The following is a 25,208-nucleotide window of genomic DNA, read 5'->3' on the forward strand; positions in this document are numbered from 1 at the left end:
TGACGTAGGACTGAGAAGGATGATGTGATTGCTGAGGCCTGGCATCTTGTCCTTCGTCCTGTCTGCAACCTGTGTGCCTACATTTCCTTCAAAGTTTAAGGTCTGCCCCTTCCATGAAGCCCTCCCTGATAAGTCCAACACTCTTACCTTCAGTGCTTATTTGATACCATACATCATGTATTCTGGCAACTGATTCTCTCTCAACTCTCATATTAATTTCTAAATGCTTCATGGTGTGTGTTAATCCTTCCTTCTAGCCAGCAGGTCAGAGCCTCACAGAAAAGGCCCCCATCTTAGACTGCTTTTCTACCTCTCACAGCATCTGCACCCCAAGTGCAGTGCAGGCTCCATAAAGACTCATCAACCTGTTTATTGGAGATGGATTAAAGGGATACACAGGAAGGAACAGGCAATAGACCTGAGCTCATTCTTTCAGTAATACAATGTTTATTATGGAATAAGAACTCATCACACTTACAAGAGAATTGCTCAGACTTTACCCTCATATCTTCTCAGTAAGCAGCCACCTTCCCCCACCCCAGATAACCCTCCCTGCTTTATTGTGGCAAGTTGTTTTGATTGAGGAGAAGGACCTTGATCTCTGTATCTGGGCTCCAGGCTTAATGCTATGTTTGGCCCAAGTGGCTGGTGAGGCAGCATCTTCAGTCCTCAAAGTTATTGCAGCTTTGATGGGTAACATTGCCACAGAGACACCTTCAATGGGTTTGGGCATGGCCAATGGTTATTGACAGATTTACTGAGATTCACAAGCGCTGGTTATGAGTTGTAGAGCTTTTCCTAAACAGTTGCCATTTTAAACCAATTGATTCCTATGAACTTGTAGCACAGATACTATTTATCGATGAGAATAAATTTCACTGGTGATTTCTTTATTTTGTGGGCATGACCACTCTTCTGTCTCACTAAACGCAATCACCCTATCTCTTATTTTTAGACAAGGGAATAAAGACCCAAGGAAGGGCCTGTGACCACACAAATGATTGGTCTTCATGCCACAGCTGAACCCAGGACGCTCTACAGTAGCACTGTCCTATAGAACGTTCTATAATGCTAGAAATGTTCCCTAGCTCTACTTTCCAATATAGTAGCCAGTAGCCACATATGGCTAGCATGACTAAGGAAAAGCATTTTTAAGATTTTTTCACTTAAATCAGTTTAAATTTAAATAGCCACACAGAGCTAATGGCTCGTGTTTTGAATAGCACGGTTCTAGAAGAATCAAGCCAGTTTATAGAGGGTTGCTATTGTAAATATAAAAAGACTCTCCACCAAATTCTTTCCTTTCTTGCTACCTTAGGAGAACAGGACAAAAATACTTCTGTAGGGGGAAGAAAATATGCAGTTGTACTGCAATTAACAAAAGGCACTCATGTCAGTTATTCATTACCACCTTACATACTTACCCTGAGATTGTTATCATTGAAACCTCAGAACCTTAGTGGTTTCCTAAACAATGCATTCTCTTGTTTATGTCAGCTGTTGCCATGTTACTGTTGTGCACCAAGTCCAGGCAATGATGAGAGGCTAGCACTTTTGCAAACCCACAGGCTCATGAAAGGAAGGTTCTGCTTATAAAGCATAAAAATGGGGCATGGCTTAAAGCCCAGGTTCTTAATCTTTGACCTCACAAGATTACACAAAATATTTGGTTTCAGGGCTAAACTTCATGCTCCACTCACAGGGAGAGTCATCTCATATTTTTAAGGGAGTGTCATTTGGGAGCAGAGCTGCCAGTCAGTGCATTTTCCCATGTACACAATACAATTTATACGCAAATCCATTCTGGACACTTTGGGCCTGGGTATTGGAAGGTAGCTTAAAAACAGGATTCCTGGGACTCCCCTTGTGGCACGGTGGTGAAGAATCCGCCTGCCAATGCAGGGGACATGGGTTTAATCCCTGATCTGGGAAGATCCCACATGCCGTGGAGCAACTAAGTCCATGCACCACAACTACTGAGCCTGCGCTCTAGAGCCCACGAGCCACAACTACTGAGCCCGCATGGAACAACTACTGAAGCCTACGCACTCTAGGTCCCATGTGCTGCAACTACTGAGCCTGCATGCTGCAACTACTGAAGCCCGCACGCCTAGAGCCCATGCTCCACAACAAGAGAAGCCACCACAGTGAAAAGCCCGTGCAACACAGCGAAGAGTAGCTCCCTCTCACTGCAACTAGAGAAAGCCCGCACACAGCAACGAAGACCCAATGCAGCCAAAAATAAATTTAAAAAAAAATTTTTTTTAAACATAGGGTTCCCTTTTTTTTTTTTCTTTTTTGCGGCATGCGGGCCTCTCACTGTTGCAGCCTCTCCTGTTGCGGAGCACAGACTCCAGATGCGCAGGCTCAGCGGCCATGGCTCACAGGCCCAGCCGCTCTGCGGCATGTGGGATCTTCCCGGACCAGGGCACGAACCCGTGTCCCCTGCATCGGCAGGCGGACTCTCAACCACTGCACCACCAGGGAAGCCCCTAGGATTCCCTTTTTATAGTAGTGAAGACCTCTTTTCCTAGGGTCATCCAAGGAACTCATGGAATCATCAGAGGCTTGAATGGTAAGAGGTTAAAAGATGAGAAGATGGAATTGTATTATGACTTATGTTGGTGAATGATTAGCTGGGACATTTGTTTTCCTGTCTTGTCATTACTCAGAACTTAAGGTACAAAATAAAGACTTTGCAAAAGACAACATAGTCTTAAAAGAAAATAGAAAGATGGAAGGTCAGCAAGCAGTCTTTGCCTGAAGGCCAACATACTTGCGATAGCTGACTCCTACTATATCACTTTAATGTCATTATCATTAGACTTTAGTCTAGTTGAACTTCATGGCTATATTCCAAACTCCAATTCAAACTTGCCTTTAAGGGGCCAATATCTGGAAAGAAAGGAGAAGCAACCCAAGTGAAATGGGGATCTTAAAGTCAATTTTGACAACCTCCATTTCTGGCCAGGATGGATTAAAAGGAACCAGATTTACACTTAACAATTGGAAGATTTCTTTAAACATTGAGTAAAGCAGACAAACTTCACAAAGTGATGGTTTTCAGACATTGGAGACAGACAGCATAGAACCCAAATAGAGGCTGGTGGTCTTTCTGAGTTGAGGAGACAACAGAGTTTGGTGTTTCAGAAGGTCAAGGCAGCTAGAATTCGCAGATCTAAATACCAGAAGGGATGGAGCTGCAGAAAGAGAGAGAGATTGTGATAAAGTTAGATATAGATAGATAGATAGATAGATAGATAGATAGATAGATAGATGCAAGCCATATTTGCACCCTATGAAAAATTAGCTCAAAATGGATCATAGAACTAAATATAAAACCTAAAGCTGAGAAACTTATGGAAGAAAATATAGGAGAACATCTTTGTGACCATGGACTAGACAAATATTTCTTAGAACACAAAAAGCACAAACCATAGAAGAAAAAATTTTGATAAATGGACTTCATCAAAATCAAAATCTTTAGTCTTCAAAAGACACTTATGTGTGCTTCCCTGGTGGTGCAGTGGTTGAGAGTCCGCCTGCCGATGCAGGGGACACGGGTTCGTGCCCCGGTCCGGGAAGATCCCACATGCCGCGGAGTGGCTGGGCCCGTGAGCCATGGCCGCTGAGCCTGCGTGTCCGGAGCCTGTGCTCCACAACGGGAGAGGCCACAACAGTGAGAGGCCCGCGTATCACCAAAAAAAAAAGAGACACTTATGAAAATGAAAAGTCAAGTCACTTTGTAAACTATTTCCAAAATATTTACCTGATAAAGATATTGTACCTTGACCATATAAGGAACTCTTAAAATTCAATAATATGATAATGCTAAAATAACAATAATAAGCAAAATATTTGAACAGATACTTCATCAAAGAAGATCTAATGGTGGCTAGTAAGTACATGAAAAGATGCTTAATATTATTATTAGTCATTAGAAAAAATGTAAATTAAAGCTGCCATGAAAGATCATTATATATTTATCAGTATACCTAAAACTTAAAAGATTGAAAATACCAAGTACTGGAAAAGGAGCAAAAAGAAATCTTTTATAAATTCTTCCAGCCACTTTGAAAATAATTTGAAAGCTTTTTTTTTAATAAGGTTAAGCATTCACTGACCATATGACCCAATAATTCCACCCTTAGGTATTTGACCAAGAGAAGTGAAAACACAATCAACTCAAAAGCTTATATGTGAATGTTTATAGCCATTTTATTAATAATAGCCAAAAACTGGGAAAGAATCCATGTCCATCAACTTCTGAATGAATGAACGAATTGTGGTATATTCACACAATGGAATACTACTCAGTAATAAAAAGGAACCACCTGCTGATATATGTACTGACACAGATGAATTCAAAAGCATTATGCTAAGAGAAAGAAACCACATACAAACGATTACAGAGTTTAATTCTATTTATACGATACTTTTGAAAAGGTAAAACTATAATGATAGAAAGATGTGTGTTTTCCAGGATTCAGGGTGTGGCTTGGAGGGGACTCATGGCAAAGGGTCAAGAGAGACCTTTTTGAGATTATGGAAATGTTCCATATCATGATTGTGATGATTGTTACACAGCTGTATATATTTGTTCAAAATTCATTGAAGAGTACACTTAAAATTGCTGAATTTAGTGTATGTAAATTATGTCCCAACAAAACTGACTCTCAAAAAAGGAAGGTACATAATAGGATATATAGTATAATACCATCTGTATTAAATAAAAGGGAAAAGAGATAATTTCGAATATACAAACATACATATATTTGCCAGGATGTGTGTAAAATGTCTCAGGAAGCACATACATGAAAGTTTAGAATAAATCACCTCAGAAAATGGGAATGGGATGTCTGAAGGAGTATGGTGGGGGAGAGACTATCTTTTGTACCTTTCAAATTTTGAACCATGCAAATGGTAAACCTATTCAAAAGGGGAGAAGAGTCAATGGGGCTCCAAAACCTGTTATTATTCAATATGAGTTGAGTCAAAATCCTGTTTCTGTGTGAGAACATCTTTTTCTTTGTTACTCACTATCTCCCTTTTCCCCCATTTAACAAGTCACAGGACTGTCTAAGAGTATGTTCAGTATATAGTTCAGAGAGCCTCATGATAATATAAATTTAAGCTGGGGTGGGGGCGTGGGAGGGAAACTATTTTACTGTAGAGGAGAATGAAGCTTTCACGCTCCGCAGGTTAGAACCAGTGGGGGCTCTTGGGCTCAACTTATTCCAACTGTTTATTTTACAGTTGAGAAATCTAAGGCCCAGAGAGTGCAAACGACTTCCCCAACATTGCATGGTTACCCAGTGTCAGAATCCAGATGCGGACCTTGCTCCTAAGTCCTATTACAGAAATAATTTCAATAAAGCAGGTGACTTACAGCACATAGTTCAAAGAAAACATTCAGGTAATATGAATTTCTCCTTCTCTTTTCTCCCCCATATCACCTGGCTCCTTACCATGACTTACCATTCACCCATCCCCCATCCCCCATCAATGGATGCAGGGACATAGGGCCTTTGCTTGAAAATGCTGATCACATTTCCCAGAATACACTAATAAGCTTTCCCTTCAAAAAAAAACTTAACTACTTTTCCCATAACAAGTTCAGTTTAATTCAATTTGAAAAATATTTATGACTATGGGCCAGCCTCCACACTAATGGTGGGAGTACAAACACAGGTGAGTAAGATGTAGCTAGAGAACACTGGGTGAAGGCTACCTGAAGGGTCAGTTCAGTTGGTCCAACATTTATGGAGCCCCCTACAACAAGCCCAGCACCCCACAGGACAATGCGTTGTGGAAATAAGAAAGACATCATCCATTCCATCAAGGCGCTGACAGTCTGGTGAGTTACCCTTTAAAAAATGGGAGTCCAGAAAAGGATCCATCATCCGTGTCACTGTCCCTCTCCCCAGATATTCTGATCGTCAGCCCCATCCCAGTCAGTGGACGTTCTTTCTCCCAGTGTTGACACTACTCTCCTTCTCTTGGTCACTGTGTTTGTCAGAACAGTGTTTGGTCAATTATATAGATGCAGAAACACAAAGCTAGACCCAGGAACCAGGACATGTTGAATGAGCTACGGCCACACTGTTTCCGCAGGCCATTCCTTACACTGTTTCACACCAACCGCTGTGGGAATCCTCAAGTCCTTCGACTCAAACATCCCTTCTAAGCCCAGCAAATGACATTAAGCACTCAGTGGTTGGCTTCCTGCCCAACTTCAGGGTGATGCTAGGCACGTGCCAGGAGGTCTCATGAATGCTGCAGAACTAATGCGATGAAGGTGCAAACAGTCCACTGAATTCTCATAGAACCCCTTGCGTTGGGTGGGATATGTGGATCCCAGGAGTGGCTGTCCATGTCCAGAGTTCCCATGCTTCAACTCAACCCAGTCCTACCTTCAGGGGCTGTATGTAGTGGGTTGAAGTGTTCCTCCCTCCCCGAAGCTATGCCCAAACAGACTTGTAAATGTGACCTTATTTGGAAAAAGTGTCTTTGTAGAGTAATTAAATGAAGAATCTTGAGGTAAAATCATGCTGGATTAGGATGGGCCCTAAATCCATTAACAAGTCTTTATAAAAGAAGAGAAGAGAAAACAGATACAGAGACGCAGGAGAGAAGGCCATGTGATGATGGAAGCAGAGATGGGAGTGATGCAGCCATAAGCCAAGGAATGCCAGGAGCCACCAGAAACTGGAAAAGGCAGGAAGGATTCTCCCTTAAAGCTGTCAGAGGGAGTGTGACTCTGCCTATACCTTGACTTCAGAGTTCTGACCTCTAGAACGATGAGAGAATAAGTTCCTTTTGTTTTAAGCCACCAAGTTTATGGTAATTTGTTACAGCAGCTCTATGAGACTAACACAGGGGCTTGGAGCACCGTTCTCATTACAGCTGCAGGCCCCTGGGACAAGCCTTCCTCCCCCGCTCCCGCCATTGCCCTGAGCCTCCCTAGGAGTAACTTATTCCCTCCTTCCTTTCTAATTCAATCATCATTTAAGTAGCCATGGACTGTGTATATGAAAATGGATAAAAGACAGATGCTCCTTCAGTGAGAGAATTATAACATTAAGTGTTATGGGCTGAGTTATGTCTCCCCAAAGTTCATATGTTGAATCCTAATCCTTAGTGCCTCAGAATGTGACTGTATTTGGAGACAGGGTCTTTAATGAGGTAATTAAGGTAAAATGAGATCATTAGGGTGATCCTAATGGTATCATTAGAGTGGACCCCCTAATCCAATATGATTTGTGTCCTTATAAGAAGAGGAAATTAGGACACAGACACACACAGAGGAAGGACCACGGGCAGACACAGGAGGAAGACAGCATCTACAAGCCAAGGAGAGAGGCCTCTGAAGAAACCAACCGTGCCACACCTTGATTCTAGCCTTCTAGCCTCCTGGAGAACTCTGGAGACTTCTAACCTCCAAACTGAGAGAAAATAAATTTCTGTGTACTTTGTACCACCCAGTCTGTGGTACTTTGTTATGGCAGCCCTAGCAGACTGGTACATTGAGGTAAGACCCAACCCAGCCCTGCCTGGAGGGGCCAAGAAAAGCTTCTGGAAAAGGTGACTTCTCGGCTGGGTCTGAAAGGATGGTAGGCTGACCCAGGAAGGGAGAGCACTGAAAGAGAACAGCTTGAGCAAAGACCCAGTGTCATGAAACGGCATGAAGTATGCAGGGAAATACAAGTCAACATTTTTCAAGGCAAAGTGTGAGTGAAGAATAGCAGGTGATGAGGTCTTGGCTAAAAGCCTGATGAGGCATGAAGACCCTTCTGTACATTCTCTCATGCCAGCCTTTTTCCTGGGGGCAGTGGGGAGCCACTGTATAGCTTGAAACAGGGAATGGTGTGTTCAGATGCCATTCTGGTGACTATGTGGGGCTTCTTAGGAGGAAGATAAGTCTAGAGGCAGAGCGACAAGTTGAATAACTGTGGTCAAGATGACCATGGCCATTGGTGGCCAAGATGGAGAGATGAGAACAATTTAGGAGGTGAAATTGACTGGAATGTTGGGCAGTAAAGAAGCAGAAATCTAAGTTACTAAAAAGTTTTAGCTTGTACAATTGGTGACACTGCCCACCAAGGTGGTGGGATGAGGTGTGGTTGAGTTGACACTAAGTTAGCAGTCCCTCTGGGGAAAAAATGTCCAAAATTTCCCTTGGAAAATAGGTGGATTCTAATTTGGTGGTATGTATTTCAGAATATCACATCACCTTCCTTTTCAGAGTGGACATAATCCCCCCATGATGATTCAGGTAATGCATCTTTATTACTCTTTTGTCAGTGTTCCTTCCCATGGTTTCTCAAGTTGCTAAAAGGCTTAGAGCAAGCGGCTGACTCCACGGAAAGGACAGGTGTTAGTTGGGCTGCTCAGTCATTCTCCCCCTCCCACATGGAGACACAAGGCATGAGGACCCAGGTGGGGAAGCGCAATGCATCACAGAGATAGACAACAGCAAGAGTTCATGGACCCTCGGGGAAGCAGCTTCCACAAAAAATTTGCATGGAGTTTTAGAATGTTCCTGAACCTCCTGTAGCACGTTCACGAGCATCCAGCACCCCAGGCTAGGAATGCCAATAGGAAGGAAAGTGCCCTGGAAGCGGCGGGCTGATCAAAGCCCTGGCTTTGCTACTAATTTGCCATCAGCCTTGGGCAAGTTACTTGACTCATCTGGTTTTCAATATTCTTGTTATAGCACTAGGATTCTGTTCTCTCTTTGATTGATGGCATTGATTCAGTGAGCAGAGTAGTTCATACGGGCACCTAGAAAGTGATTTTGGCTTGACTGTTCCCTAATTAAAAGGACATTATGACAAGAAGTAGAAATCTTTGTTCAAACCTGCCCCTTGTTCCATACTCATATGTTTCAAGGGTTCCACGAAAGCATAGCTGGGCACACGCAACAGGCTCAGACTTCCACTTTCTCACAGACGTTTCCAAGGACATATTTGATGTGTGCTTATTACTGACATTAGAGCAGGCTGTTCCTAGGGGTTGTGAACAGGGAGCCCCTTGCAGGGCTCCAGCTATCTCCAGGCATCTAAATGTAAAACTTTTGAGTAGTCCAGCCAGGCTAAGACAGACCTTATAAACACGTTTTTTTACTGGGAACTGTACTAAAACAACATCAATCAAAACTTTGTGCCAGGGCTTCCCTGGTGGCGCAGTGGTTGAGAGTCCGCCTGCCGATGCAGAGGACACGGGTTCGTGCCCCGGTCCGGGAGGATCCCACATGCCGCGGAGCGGCTGGGCCCGTGAGCCATGGCCGTTGAGCCTGCGCGTCCGGAGCCTGTGCTCCGCAACGGGAGAGGCCACAACAGTGAGAGGCCCGCGTACCGCAAAAAAAACAAAAAAAACCAAACTTGGTGCCAAATCCACATTATCCCTCTCCCCCAACCAAATATAAAGTACCTAGATACCCATATAGACAGTATATAAATCAGCATCACGTTTGGTAACTTTTTCCAGAAATTTGTCTGTATGAAATCAAGGATCTAAATACTTGGACATATTCAGACAGACAGCTGAATGAATAAATAACTAAAAAAGGAGATAGTCATTATACACAATGTATTTACATTCAAACGCTTGAACTAATCTTAGAAATGAAAGTTGGTAGATGTCTGTTTTGTCCTGTTCTACACCAACAGGTGGAAATACTTTTTAATTTGCTTATCCATCACCCTAAACATTGCTTCGCTAATGATATTCTCTTTCAAAACATTCTGTTACACTCAGTTGCCTTCAGGATAAAATCCAAGCTGCTCAGTTTGCCATGAAAGACTATACCTAATATTTTGTAATAACCCATAAGGGAAAAGAATCTGAAAAAAATTATATATGTATGTATAACTGAATCACTTTGCGGTATACCTGAAACTAACACAACATTGTAAATCAACCCTACTTCAATAAACAAACCAACAGCAAAAAACCCAAAGATAATAGGAGAATAAAAGATATGATTAAAAAAAAAAAGACTATACTCCTGGTTCTTCGACCTCAGCCTCTGCTCTGTACCAATGTGGACCTTCCCTCCATTCCAGCCAAATATATCTCCTCACATATACGTGCATATGTGCTGTGCCTTTGCGTCTGCTGAGACCACCAACCGGCACATCCCCACTGCTCCTCACCTGAATCAGATCTCCACATGCAAATCTAGCTGCATGTCCCTCATTTCCTCCATGCGATTTCTTAGCTCCTCGACTGAGACGGTGAATGTTTGTTTGCCTCCAAAGCAAATGGACTCAGTGTGTTGCTTATGAAAACTCCCGGGAAGGACCCGGGAGGTGAGGGGACCTATTCTCACTTGTGCTTGGCTGAGGAAAGAGTCTCAGACCCCAGGTGGTGGCAGAAAAGGAAGGAAAGCCTATGAGTCAATAAGAGTGTAAAAACTGAGCATGCCTCTCAATACAGAACTTAAACGTTTCCCCACAATATATGTATATTTATTCATTTACAAATTATATTAACGTACTACTGCAAGAATACACTGTACATGTGATGAAATATATAAAATAACATTTAAGAGGACTAGGTTAAATAGAAATATTGCTTAATATTTTTTATCCTAATTACAGTATTCTAACAGCCCGTGGATTAGGTTGAATACTCTATTCGGATACCATGACCTCTGGAACAGCATCAGGCTCCTGTGTTACAGCAATAATAACAAGTTCTACTGACAATTCTGTCACTCTTTCCATTATGCCGAACCAAATTATAGGGAGTCACTCTTTTAGACAAAAATACTCCAGGCTATGAGTCTAAGAAACATTTATCAGGGCTCATATGTTGCCTGACTCTAGAAGGACGCCGTTTATATTTTCTGTGAATGGGGCCCCCTAACTTTGCTCAGTGCACAACCTGTGCAACTCTACATGGGGACTCTGTGAGTGCCTAATCAGAGACAGCCCCTGAGGATGCCTTCCAAGGGACAGGCTTCACGTGGGCTGAGGATGGAAAGGCGTGTTGATTTCCTGCTGGCCCTCCCTACCACACCCAAATCTAGAGACCCTAATCACTATCAAGTGGTCTGCTCAAGTGGACAATAGATGGTGCCAGACACGTGACACTGATACAGAGCTGGAGCCACATACCCTGGTCAAAGACTGTAAGAGCTGGAATGGACTGCACTTCAGAGATGAGGAAACTTGGGTCCAAGAATGTTTCATAGTGAATCATTGACAAAGTCGTGTTAGAATTTCCTGACCAGTGCTCTTTCCACAATATTACACCGTCACATTAATATCAGCTAACAGAACATTTATAATGTCTACTAACTATAAGGCACAGTGCCTAAAATAAAAATTGTTATTTTATGGATGATTCAAATTCATCACAATAAACAATAATAATTTAGCCTCCTAAATTTTGAGCATTTACTATACGTCAGATGCTATACGAAGCAATTTACATGGATTCTCTTATTCAATCTTCATAACCACCCTATGAGGAACGTATCATTATGACATCCATTTTACCAATGAGAAAAGTGGTAAACAATTTAACAGAAATTAATGTGCTAAGCCAGGATTCAAACCATGCAACCTGACTTGAAAACGTGCTCTACAGCATACATATATATACTGCCTTCCATAATCAATGACATCAATTATGTGCAGGACAAATGGTGTTCATTTGTACCATTTTTCTTTGCAATTGTCATCGTCAGATTACTTTTTTTCCTTTGTGTTAAATACCAGAATATTTTTTCTCTCTCTCTCTCCCTCTCCATCTCCCTCTCTATCTCTTATCTCTCTTATCTCCCTCTATATCTCTATCTCCTTTCCTCCCTCAGTCTCTGTCCCTCTTGTCCCCCTCTTTCTTTCTCTTCCATACACACACACACACACAATTAGGAAAATGTCTACAGGTCCTTCCACTTTAGCAGAAAGCAGCAAGAAATTCTTATAATCCTATCAGCAAATTCTGAACTGACAACTCCTCTTGGTTGCCTTACGACATGAATTGCAGCTCTCACTAGAGACTTTTCCTTCACTGGATCTCAGCCAATGACCAAGAAGCAGTTATTTCTTTCCTCTTATTATTTTCAAGAATTGTGGTTCTCTGTCTTTGCCCACAGGACAGTGCACTTGGGTTGTGCTGCATTCATCTCTTACATCCAGTATGTGGCACGTAGTAAGTATCTTGTAAATGTTGGAAAGAAGGAAGGAAGGAAGGAAGGGAGGGAGGGAGGGATGGATATATGAATGACTGTGAACACATTTTCTGGATCATATGTTCCTGGAGAAGAGGTCCACAGGTGAAGTGAGAATAACATCTCCATTCACTCAATAGCTCTTGTCTAAACCCCTAGAGTCAAACTTAGCTCCTTCCCTTCCTTATACTACACATCAGACCCACCAGCAAAACCTCTGGGCTCTCTCTTCCCAACAATCCCAATCTACTTGGCACCAGCTCCACTGTTGTCACCATCGTCCAATCCACCGTCCTCCCCTGCCTAGTTTTTCAAGGGCCTCCAACCTGTCCTCCCTGCCTCTACCCTTTCTCTGCTGTAGTCTATCATCAAAGAGGCAGCCAGAATTTTCCTTCCAAAACCCTCTGATGACTCCCCTTATCGCTCAGAGTAAAAGTGGAAGCTCTGGGCTTCCCTGGTGGCGCAGTGGTTGAGAGTCCGCCTGCCGATGCAGGGGACGCGGGTTTGTGCCCCGGTCCGGGAGGATCCAACATGCCGCAGAGCGGCTGGGCCCGTGAGCCATGAGCCTGTGCGTCCGGAGCCTGTGCTCCGCAACGGGAGAGGCCACGACAGTGAGAGGCCCGCGTACTGCACAAAAAAAAAAAAAAAAAAAAAGTGGAAGCTCTGTCAACGGCTCATCAGGCCTAGGCGTGACCTGTACCCACCTCCACCTCTCTTATCCCCCGCCCCCATGCCTCAGCTACCCCTACTCCTCCCACCCCTACGCAGCATCATTCTCGTCCCACTGTGGGAAGCTGAACAATGGCTCCCAAATAGGCCCATGCTTTAATTCCCAGAAACTTTGAAGCCAAAGGGACTTTGCAGAAGTGATTAAATTAAGGATCTTGAAATGAGGAGATTAACCTGGATTATCCTGCGGGCCCAAACTAATCACAGGTTTCCTTATAAGAGGGATGCAGAAGGAGTCAGATTGGAAGGCAAGGGGAAGCTGGGGGCTTCCCTGGAGGCCCAGTGGTTAAGACTCTGCGCTTCCACTAAAGGGGGCACGAGTTCGATCTCTGGTCGGGGAACTAAGAGCCTGCATGCTGCATGGTGTGGCCAAAAACAAGGTGAAGCTGGAAGCCAGAGAGAAAGAGATGTGACATGGGCCAGGAGTCAAGAATGAGGACCATCTCTAGAAGAATGGAGGAAACAAATTCTCGCCTGGAGCCTCCGGAAGGAGCACAGCTCTGCTGACTCCTTGTTTTAGCCCTTTAAGACTCATTTCCGATTGATCTCCAGAAGGTAAGAGAATAAATTTATGTGGTTTGGAGCCACTACATTTGTAGTAATTTGTTAGGGCAGCAGTAGGAAATTAACACACCCGTTGTTTTGTTTTATGTTTCTTTATGGCACTATCACCACTCGGCATATTTTATATTTACTTCTCTATTTGTCCATCTGTTGTCTCTCCCACTACGACGCAAAGTGCTGGGGAGCCAGGCCTTTGTTTTCTTCATTGTTGTACACCCAGAACCTGGCGCAATAACTCTCTGTTGAATGAATAAATAAATGACATATTTTAACTAAGTAAGTAACAGGTCAACACCCTGAAATGGCCGAGCCTCAATGAAAAGTTGGTTGAACACAGTTATTAACCTGCATGACATTTTCTCTGACTTGTCCAGACAGGTGGAAACATACACAAATGAGTACAGGTGTACCTGCAGCCCAAGTGGTCTACACCAAAACAGCCCAGGAGGAGAACAACCCCAGAACACCAGCAACAAGCCTGCTAGGAAGATGGTGATCCCCGTCCAACGCAGGGGTTCCAGCAGCCCCTCTGCAGAGCTGGGAGGAGGGAGGAGCCTGGGCTGGTCACACACACGCCCTCCACTCCCACGCAAGCCCTACAGCCCTGCATCACCTGTTTTCATATTACTCCTTTCCCTCCTCATTGAATAAAGGACCGCAGTGGAGGTGGGCTGGGGGGTGGAGAAGCCAGGATTAGGACTGCCCTTCTTCTCACTGAGTGATGCTGAGAATCTCTAAAAAGGAGTCCACACATAGGAGCTGAGGTTGATAGTACATTCTACGTCCACTTAGTTAACAAAATTATACTAAAAAGAATGTAAATGTAAAGAGTTAATTAGATCCAATATTTACTTTAGGGAACCATGGATCTTAAATAATTTAGGAACCACATGACACTATCAAGTAGTTTTTCCTGTTGCTGGTACCCGCTAGAGATGCCAACACTTCTATTTCCTCCTACTTCTGTTTGGTTCAGCCTAATTTCTGATGAAATCAACCCTTTGCCAAACATGCAAATAATGGTTTGATGTGCCCATAATGATGATGATGATCATGACGATGATGATTGATTCATCTTGTCTCTTGCAGGAAGTTGCAGGGATGCCTCTGTCTTGAGGAAAATACACCTAGGCCTCACTTTTAAAAAGGTGACTTTTTTTGAAACTCACACAACGGTCATGTGAATATAATGGCTGGAATGCACCTGTTTGAATGTCACCTCCTCTGTGGAGCCTTTCCTTACTCCTTCGTCCACCCTTGGGCATTCCCAGAATACCCACGGCACAACGCTCTCTCACTCCTCCATTTCACCAAAATTCACAGCTTGCAAGTCTGTCTCCTGTACCACATGGTTATTTCTTGAGAGCAAGGACTCTGTCTACACATGCTTCTTTCTCCCAAATGCTCAACAAAATCCCAGGCAAGTTTTGCCAGGTACCTAAATATGAACCAAACGCTCTCGGTGCTTTTGAAATGGACCTTGTGGTAGAATAAAGGAGACGATTTATACACCAAACAGGTAGAGAAAAATAGAAAATAATGATGTATTAAATTAGAAAAGAAAGTGCATTTCATTAAAGGAGTTAATTCGAAACTGGAAAGGGGAGAAATGAGTGTTGACTGGGGTTTTTATAGGTTCATTGAGTAATCATTTTTGTTGTCTTCACATAAAAATTTGTGTAAATATGAATTTGGGTGGGGAATGTTGGGGAAAACATCATCTTGATCTACAAAGATGATTTGTTTAGCCCTGAAATGATTTTTATGTTTTGATAATATTCATAACCATAATCTTTATTAGAATATCAGTCTAATACAAAGATCACCAAAGTTCTTTGTTTAAGTATACTAAGGGCTAAACATTAACACTGACACTAAGTGTATTACTACTAGAGAAATCATTTTATCTCATCAGATATTTTAGTTATATTGGCGCCAAAAGGGCAAGCTCGGTGACAGACGTAACATTTATCGACCATACATACGAAGTACTATCTGTGACCTTAGAAACGTTAAGAAGGACCATCGATTTGACTTCAACAAGCCTTAGTTTCGTTTTTCAAAATGATGATGATGAAAGAAATTTAACCAGACAGGAAAATGCACTTAATGTCTGTCACAAAGGAAAGGATCTGAGCAACAATTTCTGCTCCCTCATAAGTGAACTCTTAAAAAATGCTTTGCCTGTGGTATAGAGAAGTCAATGATTAGACACACACTTTTAAATGCACTTACCAATTCTTGTAATTTTGAGCGGTCCTGGGTGATCTATGGAACAACCCATTCCATCAGCCCTACTCTTTAATATATACTGACCCCCAAGGACCATGACACCATGCATCTTTCCCTGGTCACTCAGAGCAAAATAAAACACCATCTGCTTGTGCGTCTGTCAGAGGCAGCCCTTACCTTCACAAAGAGGTTAACCTCAGGGTTAGTGGAAGCTGATTCATTTTCTTCTGAAACATCATCAGCAGAATAGCTGGTAGGGGAGTCCTCGCTGGTGGAGAAGGCTCTGCTGTGCTGGATGGTGAAGCTGGAAGGAGAAGTCGGATCTGCTTCCATCTCACTTCCATTCTCCTGGGGCTCCCCAGGTTGAGGATGCTGAGCCTCAGGGTATACTTTTTCAGGCAGGAGGTATTCTCCTGTTTCTCGTTGAAAAGAGGCTGAGGTGCTCTCCTGACCAACAACAGCATAAATGGCCGCAGAGCCGTACCCATGGGTTTCCAACTCAGTGGCATATAAATTGGCTTCTGCCTTCAAGTCTTCATGGACATCATTGTAAAGGGGACCTTTGTCTTCTGCTGGCTGGTCTGAATCCTCATATGCCCTCTCTTTTTGGATTCTGTCATAGATGGTGCTGTAGTCTTCATCATTCATGCTTGTTGATTTGGTGGATCCTTTTGCAGGCAGACCTGAGTAGGTCTGAAATGAGGAAAGGGATAGAGGATGCTGTATCACCTTGCAGAGGAATCAACGGGCTTTTGAAACACAGCAACTAGCAACAGCTATCAATGACAGGTCCCTAACAATTATTGACTGGAGACTTTAATCGGCAAACCACAAGACCATTGGACATGAGATAAAGCTTAAACACTCAGTTAACTCCTTCACTCCTAAGGATATTTTCAAGCAGACTCTACAGTTTTCCTCATTGCCAGTAACTCCAAAATTCTTCGGATCAACTAGAGGTTGACTTGAATTATCTTCCTAGTATACATTGAAATTCTGAATATTTAGCCATTTGTCACTAAATAGTGTTCCCTCTTCCAATTGCCTCCAAATGTTGACAACATTCAAGAAGTCCCTGCAGTTCAGTGGAGCACAATTCTTCACAATAGTAACTCATCTATGAATAGCTGAATTCATTACACAAAACAGTTGTTTGAGTATTGATACCCTATGATAACTGCGCTGCACATGCTCCAGTTAGGTAATGAGTGCCACTTACGTTTCTTATCTGGAAACACCACTAGGTGATTAAATAACAGAAGGAAAAGAAGATAAATGCCCTTGTCTATGGTCACATCAGTACAGATCACCCAAACTAAGGGACTCAAAGATTTATGGCTTTGAGTTTTATTTTTTTCTCTTCGACCTGTGTGATCATCATAGTCAAGACACCTTCACAAAGATCCTCTTATGTACAGGATACTGAGTTGAGCACTAAACATTTGAGTTAGCAGACACATTCTCTGTCCTCAAAGGACTTCTAAAGCAAAGAACTGTATGCACAAAGTTGTCTAGTTGATGTCATCTACAGATGCCTTGAATACACAGGCTCTTTGTTTTTTAACCTGGTACTCTATCCTGCTAATTCCTGCATCCCTTCACCCACCACGTACATCGTTCTCTTTGAAGTGACAACCCAGACGGATTGTAAAGGGACTTTTGTGTCTACAAATCGTGCGAAAATTGAGAAGCAATGCAACTCTGGTTGACAGGTTCCAAAGCATTTGATGAGCATTTTTTTTTTTTTTTGCGGTACGCGGGCCTCTCACTGTTGTGGCCTCTCCAGTTGCGGAGCACAGGCTCTGGACGCACAGGCTCAGTGGCCATGGCTCACGGGCCCAGCTGCTCTGCGGCATGTGGGATCTTCCGGGACCGGGGCACGAACCCGTGTCCCCCGCATCAGCAGGCGGACTCTCAACCACTGCACCACCAGGGAAGCCCTGATGAGCATCTTATAGACAAAACTTCATTGTACCCTTGCCTCCAATGTTGCATCCAGGAATCTTCTGGAGCGAACTAAAGCAGTATTTCTAGAATTCAAGCTTTGGGGATAGCTTAAAGAATAGATAAAGGGAAAGAGACCAGAGACAGACTTTAAACTCTATTGATGCTATCCCTTTCTTTTATTGAAAGGTGAGGTTTGATGGGTCCAAATACCTGATAGATTACCATAGTTCCCATAATCTGGTGTTTATAACTCAGTGGAGAGCCAGCTCAAGTCCTTCTCATAATTTTAGCACTGGAGAAAAGCTAAAAGGTCATACAGTCTACCTGATTTTACATTTGAAGGCAGGCTGGAACCTCGAAAGGGGAAGCAAGTGGTCCAAGTTCACAGAGTTAATGATGGAGCTGATTTTGGCTGTGATTTCCTAACCTCCAGTTCAGTGATCTTCCTGCCACTCACTCCCTTCTTAAGTCGCTGTTTTCCAACCTTTTTTATGATCGTACAACCTTCCACTCCCACCCCATCCCTAAAGGATCCTTTTTAGGTATCTTTTCCGTGAAATTAAAATACTGCCAATATATTACATATCTGTTACATACTGTATGTACATCTGTGCTTTACACATCAAAAAGAGTAAGTTTTTGTCCCTTAAGAACCAATTTTCACCCCTTTGGGGGTGATATCGCTCCTTTTGAGAATATGTGCTTTCACTGCTAGAACACTTCTAGATTATGTGCCATTCTTCAACAAGATTATGTGTCATTCTGCATCACTTCCAAGGAACAGTATTCTACGTGAGCTTATATATACCGCATGCTACCAGGTCCGCACCAAGATGACCCAGTGAGTCTGAGGGGGCTAGCTAAGCTTAGGGCCCAATACACAGGTATTTTATAAATTTGGTCCCCCTGTTATCCCATTTCAGGACACACCTATCATGATTTCGTTACAGGTTGTAACATGGAACCGGTCATCCCATTAAAGCATAAATCAGATCATCTCTCTCCCTACTCAGACTCCTATAATGGCTCTCCATTTCTTTCAGGAAAAGCCAAAGTCCATACAGTGACCCTCAAGGCCCTACAAAATCTACACAAACTCTCCTACATCTGCTTTTCTCCCCCTTGCTTACCCTGCTTCAGAGGATATGGCCTCGTTGCTGTGGCTGGAACCCTCCAAAATGCTTCCATATTAGGATCTTTACATTGGCTGTTCCCTCTGCCGGGAATACATTTCCCTTGGATATATGCAGAGTCAACTCTCCAAAATTCTAAGTTTTTGCTTATACATCCCTTCTCAGTGAGACCATTCTAACTGTCCTGTGTAAAATGACAACCCATCCCAACTCCTATCTGTACCCCTCCTCATTACTAAAAACCCTTACCTGACTTTCTATTTCTTTTACCATAATACATATCCCCTTCTAATAAGATATATAAATTACTTATTTATTGGACATCTAGAGTTTGTTTTCTGTCTTCTCCCACTAGAATGTAAATTCTGTATGGGCACAGATCTGTCTGCTTTTTCATTATTGCTTCAGGCACCTAGAACAGTGCCTGGCACATATTAGATTCTCAGTACATTATTTGTTGAATAAATTTTTGTGATTGTCTGATGTCATTATCCTCCATTGGACACACAAAGCCCATGACTATTTTGCTCATCAGTGCATACCTAAAGTCTAACAGATATCTGACACATAATAGGTGCTTATTAAATATTTGTTTTTATAAACAACTAAAATGGAGGAGATGTATCCAGAATTCAAGTCCTTTTACTCCTGGTCCATTTTCTTCCTGTGTTATGTGCATAAGTGTTATTTCATTACTATATTGTAAACTCCTGCAGGAAGAAAACTAATACCTGGGTCTTCCACAGCACTTTGTATAAAACAAGTTGGCTTGTTTACTGATAAAAGAAAGAGTCTATCAACCAGTTAATCGATTGAAAGTATTTTGAGGGCTCCATATGGCTGTTACATATAACCTAAGAAAGGAAACAAGACATATTCACTTGATTGAGAAGTTCTAAGAATGAACTTGTGTGCCTTCTGAAATACAAGTTTGCCTATATCACACCCATGTCTGGAAATTTTTGATAAAGCAGATACAGGAAGATGTGTGTTCCAAGACCTTTCACAAATGAAACCAAGCCTATCTGTCCAGCCAGCTTCTCCCTCAGCACTCCTTCAAATATCCTACTCTGCAGCAGAAACATTGCTCTTCCCCGAATATACTATGCCATTTCCTGCCCCTATGCTTTTGCACATATGTTGTCTCCACTGGGCAAAATGCTACTCATTCTACTAGATACAGGCTATAAATACACATAAAACGTGATCTTACCTGCATGTACAATGGAGGAAATTTACAAATTAGCTATTCCACAGAAAGGATCCAACTGGGACTACAGCAGCCCTGCCCATTGTCTTGGATAACTGTGGGGCCAAAGTCTAGTCTTCTGTTTTGCATGTACAAAGACTCAGTTTGGTCAGTTTACACAGGGTTTTTCAAACATTGTAGAACTGAGTCACTCTAACTAAACTAAAAAAAAAAAAAAAAAAAAAATTCAGTTTAGCAACATAAAGGCCAATCTTTAACTTTACCCCCCAAAACATAACTGCCACAATTGACTTGAATATTTGCTTGAGATAATAAGCATTATCTCTTCACGGTAGCAAATTCTACATAGGGAATCAGTTAAAGCAATATCCTCATATTACTTTTCTGTGATGTTTGTAGGATCTGAGGCAATACCCCTATTAAAAATAGGGGTATTTTTAAAACCCAGTATCAGTGATTTGTGCCTTTTCTTCTTATCTTAATCAGTCTTATTAGGGATTTTTAAATTTTCTTTCTTTTTCTTTTGAGAATATTTGACTTTATTAATAGTCTCTAGTGTGCATTTCTTTGCAATTTCATTAATTTCTGCTCTTATCTTTATTATTTCCTTTCTTCTCTTTTTGTTTTTACTTGTTTGTTGCTGTTTGCTTTTTATCCCAAGATAATTGTGGACACTTAAATCACTGGTGTTCAACTTTTCTTCTTTTCTAATATATGCATTTAAGATTATTAATTTTCCTCTAAGTACAGCTTTATCTGCATCTCACAAGTTTTGATATGATTTATTTTCCTTATCATCCAGTTCAAAATACTTCCCATTTCTGTTTAGATTTTTTTCCTTTATCCATGAGTTATTTATTTATAAATGTATTGATCAGTTTTACAACAGTTGAAGATTTTCTAGTTCTATTTTTTGTTGATTTTTAGCTTAATTTCACTGTGGTCAGACAATACAGTTGTTATGATTTTAATCTACTGAAATTTGTTTTGAGATTTGCTTTATGGCCCAGCATATGGCCAACTTTGGAAATTTCCATGTGCATTTGAAAATAACATGTGTTCCTCCATTGTTAGGTATAGTATTCTGTAGATGATAATAAATTAGTATCTGTTTATTTTTGTTACTCAATTATTTCATATTCCTATTGACTTTCATCTGCTTCTTCTATTAGGTATTGAAAAAGGAAAGTTAAAATCTTCCCTATGATCATGGATTTGTCTAATTCTTACTTCAGTTATCTCATTTTTTGCTTTATATATATATATATTTTTAATAAATTTATTTTATTTATTTTTTATTTTTGGCTGCATTGGGTCTTCATTGTGGTGTGCGGGCTTCTCATTGCAGTGGCTTCTCTTATTGCAGAGCATGGTGTGCGAGCTTCCGTAGTTGTGGTGCACGGGCTTAGTTGCTCCGTAGCATGTGGGATCTGCCCGGGCCAGGGCTCGAACCCGTGTCCCCTGCATTGACAGGCGGATTCTTAACTACTGCGCCACCAGGGAAGCGCTTGATTTATATATTTTTGAGGCTATATTATTGGATGCACACAGATTCAGAACTGTTATATAATCTTGGTAGATGGACTGTTTTTTCAGTAGAAAATGTCACTCTTTATCTCTAGCATTATTTTTTGCCTTCTTTTGATATCAGTTTTCTTTTGGTTAGTGTTTATGTATATATTTTCCCAAGATTTTACTTTCAATTTTTGTGTGTGGAGAAGTGGAGAAAGGGGATTAATGTATGAAATATAATGCAGAATCGATAATTCACAATGATGGAGAAAAACCAGATTGGATGGAGTATGTGGATTCCAGAAAAAATAGAGAAGATGGCAGTACTGGGCTAGATTGTGGATAGCCTTGAACGCCAAGATCAGAAATCTGAGTTTTATGTTCATAGGATGATATCAAGGATGGGCAGACACATAACACAGAAAGTCATTCAATCCCACAATCATTTACATTCCAGCTGGCTTCAAGACAGAGGCAGGTGCTCGGAGAAAACCATTTCCAGTAGCTGGTGTTGCTTACTGGAGCAACTTGGTCTACTGTCACATCACAATGTGGCAACCACATTTCAATATGGGCACAGGGAGGGGACTGTGTAGAAGGTACCTGAGAACTTCAGATGGTTCTGCTGATTTATTTCAGTCACTGTGAATGTGCCCCGCTCCCATTTACCTCTCCTGGCACTCTCTCTCCTCCTTGGAGCTCCCTCAAACACCATTCCCAGCTGGTCACCGCATAGCTTTATTTTTACCTTCATCTAGTTGTTTCAACATTTTGAATTTCATTCCTCACAATTCTGACTCTGCCATTATACCCACCATAGGTATCTCTTAAAATTTTACTGCACTTTCTTACTTTTCAAATTGTGAACAGTCATCCATATCTTGACTCGTCATTACAATAGTTGGTCCACCTCGGTGCTGTCTACTTTATACAATCTGGGAAAAGTCCTAAAGGTCCTAGAAGCCTGAGTAGAAGTCATTTATGATGTTTTATTACTTAGAGGAAATGAATACAGAAAACAGGAAAAGGGTAATATTAAACATTGGGAGGATGAGACAAATGGGATGCTCTTCACTCAAACAATTTAACATAAATGGAAGGGACAACAAGGTTATTTAAATAAATTTGATTTAAAAAATTGAACATGGAAAAATGACATTATTTTTAAAATTGGATGAACTATATACCCTTAAGCCCTCAGGCAGGGAAACCCTTGCTTCATCCTCTCCCTGCCCCTGGCATTGTCGACTTACCCAGGCTGGGACTACACACTCAACCACAGGGCCCCATCCTCAGGGATATCTCCCAGCTGGCCCCTTGCCCTTCCTCTTTATTCAGACTGGGTCCAGATTTCTCACTCCACATCCTCCCTCTGCTGTCTCCAACATGACCAAAGTCTGACCCCTTAGTAGCTGTCTACCACTTCTCTAGAACCTTCTGTCACTTCTCTAGAACCTTTAGTACAGGAAAAAAGCAACTTGAAGCAGATGAATTTGCAGATGTCCAAAGAACGAAATGTCCGGATAGTCCATTGAGAAGAGAGGAAAGGAGAGCTGGGCATCCCTTTAGCTGGGCTTTTGCAGACAAGGATAAAGGCATGCTGCCTCAGTGCTGAAGGAACTTGAGGAAATATCAAGTTTACTTAGTAACTTAATGGAGTATTACTGGGCTATTTTTTTTTATCTCCATCATTCTGCCTAAAGGGAATGTGCCTTCTTTCCGCCATAGACAACTTGACTCCACTGAGCTCTCTCACTCCACCTTCTTCCAGTACATTTCCCCATCTTTGGAGATTTTACTTTGTGGTTTGAGGGGTTTTAAGGTTTTACCGTTTGGGGATTTTTTTTTTCTCCAAAGACATCCAGGAAGTTTGATTCTGTATTATAAAACCAAAGGCAATCTATCTCAGTAATGTATTTTGTGTACTTCTCTAGATAGTCATCCCTCGGTATCTGAGGGGATTGGTTCCAGGACCCCCAGGGGTTACCAAAATCCACGGATGCTCAAGTCCCCTATGTAAAATGGAGTATAGTCGCCCTCTGCATCCTTGGATTCTGTATCTGTATAACAGATACAGAGCAGACTGTATAACAAATATAATGTAAATTGTTACTCTGAGCCATCCAGAAAAGATGGAGAAAGAGCTGTGGGCTTTGAAAATGAAACCTGAGGAATAATTCCACCGGCTTGGGTACAAATGCCTGAGTAAGCTGTCCTTTCATACTTTGATTTTACATTTTCTAAACAGTATTGCCGAAGGACACTGTCCTTAAGTTACTCCACAAGAAACACACTTACTGAGAAATAAGTACACAGCTATCATTTTCAGCTTCTTAGGTTCTTGTTGTGGCATCAAAGATGTCTGTGTTCTTTATATTAAGGAGACTTCTTTCCATTATAAATGTCATTCATGCTTATAAAAAAAAGATGATAAGAATCATCTGTAATTCCACTACCCGAAGGTATTTATGTTAATTTTCTCTTACTCCTTTTCTACCTGTATGTTTATATTTTCATTTGGAATCATAGTTGTCTTTGTATTCTGCTTTTTAAAAAATTGACATTATACAGTGTATATACATGGCATTTAAGCATATTTATATAAGACCAGTATTTTTCAGACAGTCAACTCAAATGTTAGCTGATGTAATTTGTCAGTGTAGAAGATTCAAAGATACTTTTCTTTACTGTCTAGCCAAAAGACTTTTTAAAAGGCAAGGGATTTTGTTTAAGTAAGGGGTTGGCCCAACTAACGGGACAATAACATAGGAAACTTTCATTCTTCTTGCTTCCGTGCGCTTCCCAGGCTGTGACATGGTGACTCGACAGTAACACTGGGTGATACTCACAGCAGGGCAGGGCTCACTGAATGCTTTGCAAGCGGTTTCAAGACTGCCTATGATTTTCCTTTAAATATCGCTATCTGCAGATAACATACTCAATTTATCTACACACGTTTAAATTCTCTTTTGGTTTTAGTTTACATTTGGGTGCAGAGTGGGCAGACCTGGGGAGCAGAGATGGGAAATTATGGAATTGTGGGGTGAAAAAAAACAACTGGAGGTTAATTGAAGTGTTTCTTGTTTATAAAAATTATGAAGATGAAGGGGGAATGTTTTAGCCACATGGGGTAAGGGAAACTTTGGTGCCAAACAGACCTGGGTGCAAATGTAGACTGCCACTTACCTTTTCTGAGGCTTGGTTTCCTTATTTGCAAAAATGTAAATAACACCTTCCTCAAAGTGTTGTTGGAAAGTTTAAATGAAAAAGATACGTGTGAAGCCTCAGAGCCTGATAGATTAGACAGGCGTGTTCAGTGTTAGTTTCCAATCCTTCTCCCACAGCTAAGCTGCATTGGTTTCAGAGCTCAGAATGAAGAGATTCTGGAGGGGAAAAAAAATATGTATAAGTAACATCATGACACGTTAGTATGTTAATAGAACTTAGTTCTACTCTGAATTATATTTATTATTATGTATTTTTGGAGTTATTTTCTTTCCATAACCCTGATATCTCCTCTAAATCATAATTATATTTTGCATTTTGTAGTAACTGCAAACTTAAAAGACATTTACAGACAGTATTTTGCATGATTTGGCCAAGAACGCAGTAAGGCAAGTATTACCAAATCCGTTTTATAGATATGAAAGCCATGGCTCAGGCTGCTTTTCCGGTGCATGTTTGTAACACTAAGATT

At 41.6% G+C, this 25,208-nt stretch overlaps 1 protein-coding gene across 2 annotated transcripts in view; it reads right to left on the reverse strand.

Annotated features, from left to right (window-relative positions):
* Positions 1–487: 487 nt before the first annotated feature.
* Positions 488–25,208, reverse strand: part of LOC117200592 (chloride intracellular channel protein 5-like) — a 43,732-nt gene continuing 19,011 nt past the window's right edge. The window contains exons 2-5 of one of the 2 annotated variants that reach the window (XM_033423882.2): positions 24,698–24,894; positions 20,003–20,195; positions 15,887–16,402; positions 488–3,200 (exon numbers count right to left, since the gene is read on the reverse strand). In XM_033423882.2, the coding sequence (XP_033279773.2) occupies positions 3,147–3,200; positions 15,887–16,402; positions 20,003–20,008 (576 nt within the window). In that variant the 5' untranslated portion in view covers positions 20,009–20,195; positions 24,698–24,894 and the 3' untranslated portion in view covers positions 488–3,146. Of the gene's footprint in view, positions 3,201–15,886; positions 16,403–20,002; positions 20,201–24,697; positions 24,895–25,208 lie in introns of both variants that reach the window. The other variant, XM_033423881.2, reaches the window with a different exon arrangement.

Source organism: Orcinus orca, chromosome 10, assembly GCF_937001465.1.
Source record: "Orcinus orca chromosome 10, mOrcOrc1.1, whole genome shotgun sequence".
NCBI classification, from domain to species: domain Eukaryota; kingdom Metazoa; phylum Chordata; class Mammalia; order Artiodactyla; family Delphinidae; genus Orcinus; species Orcinus orca.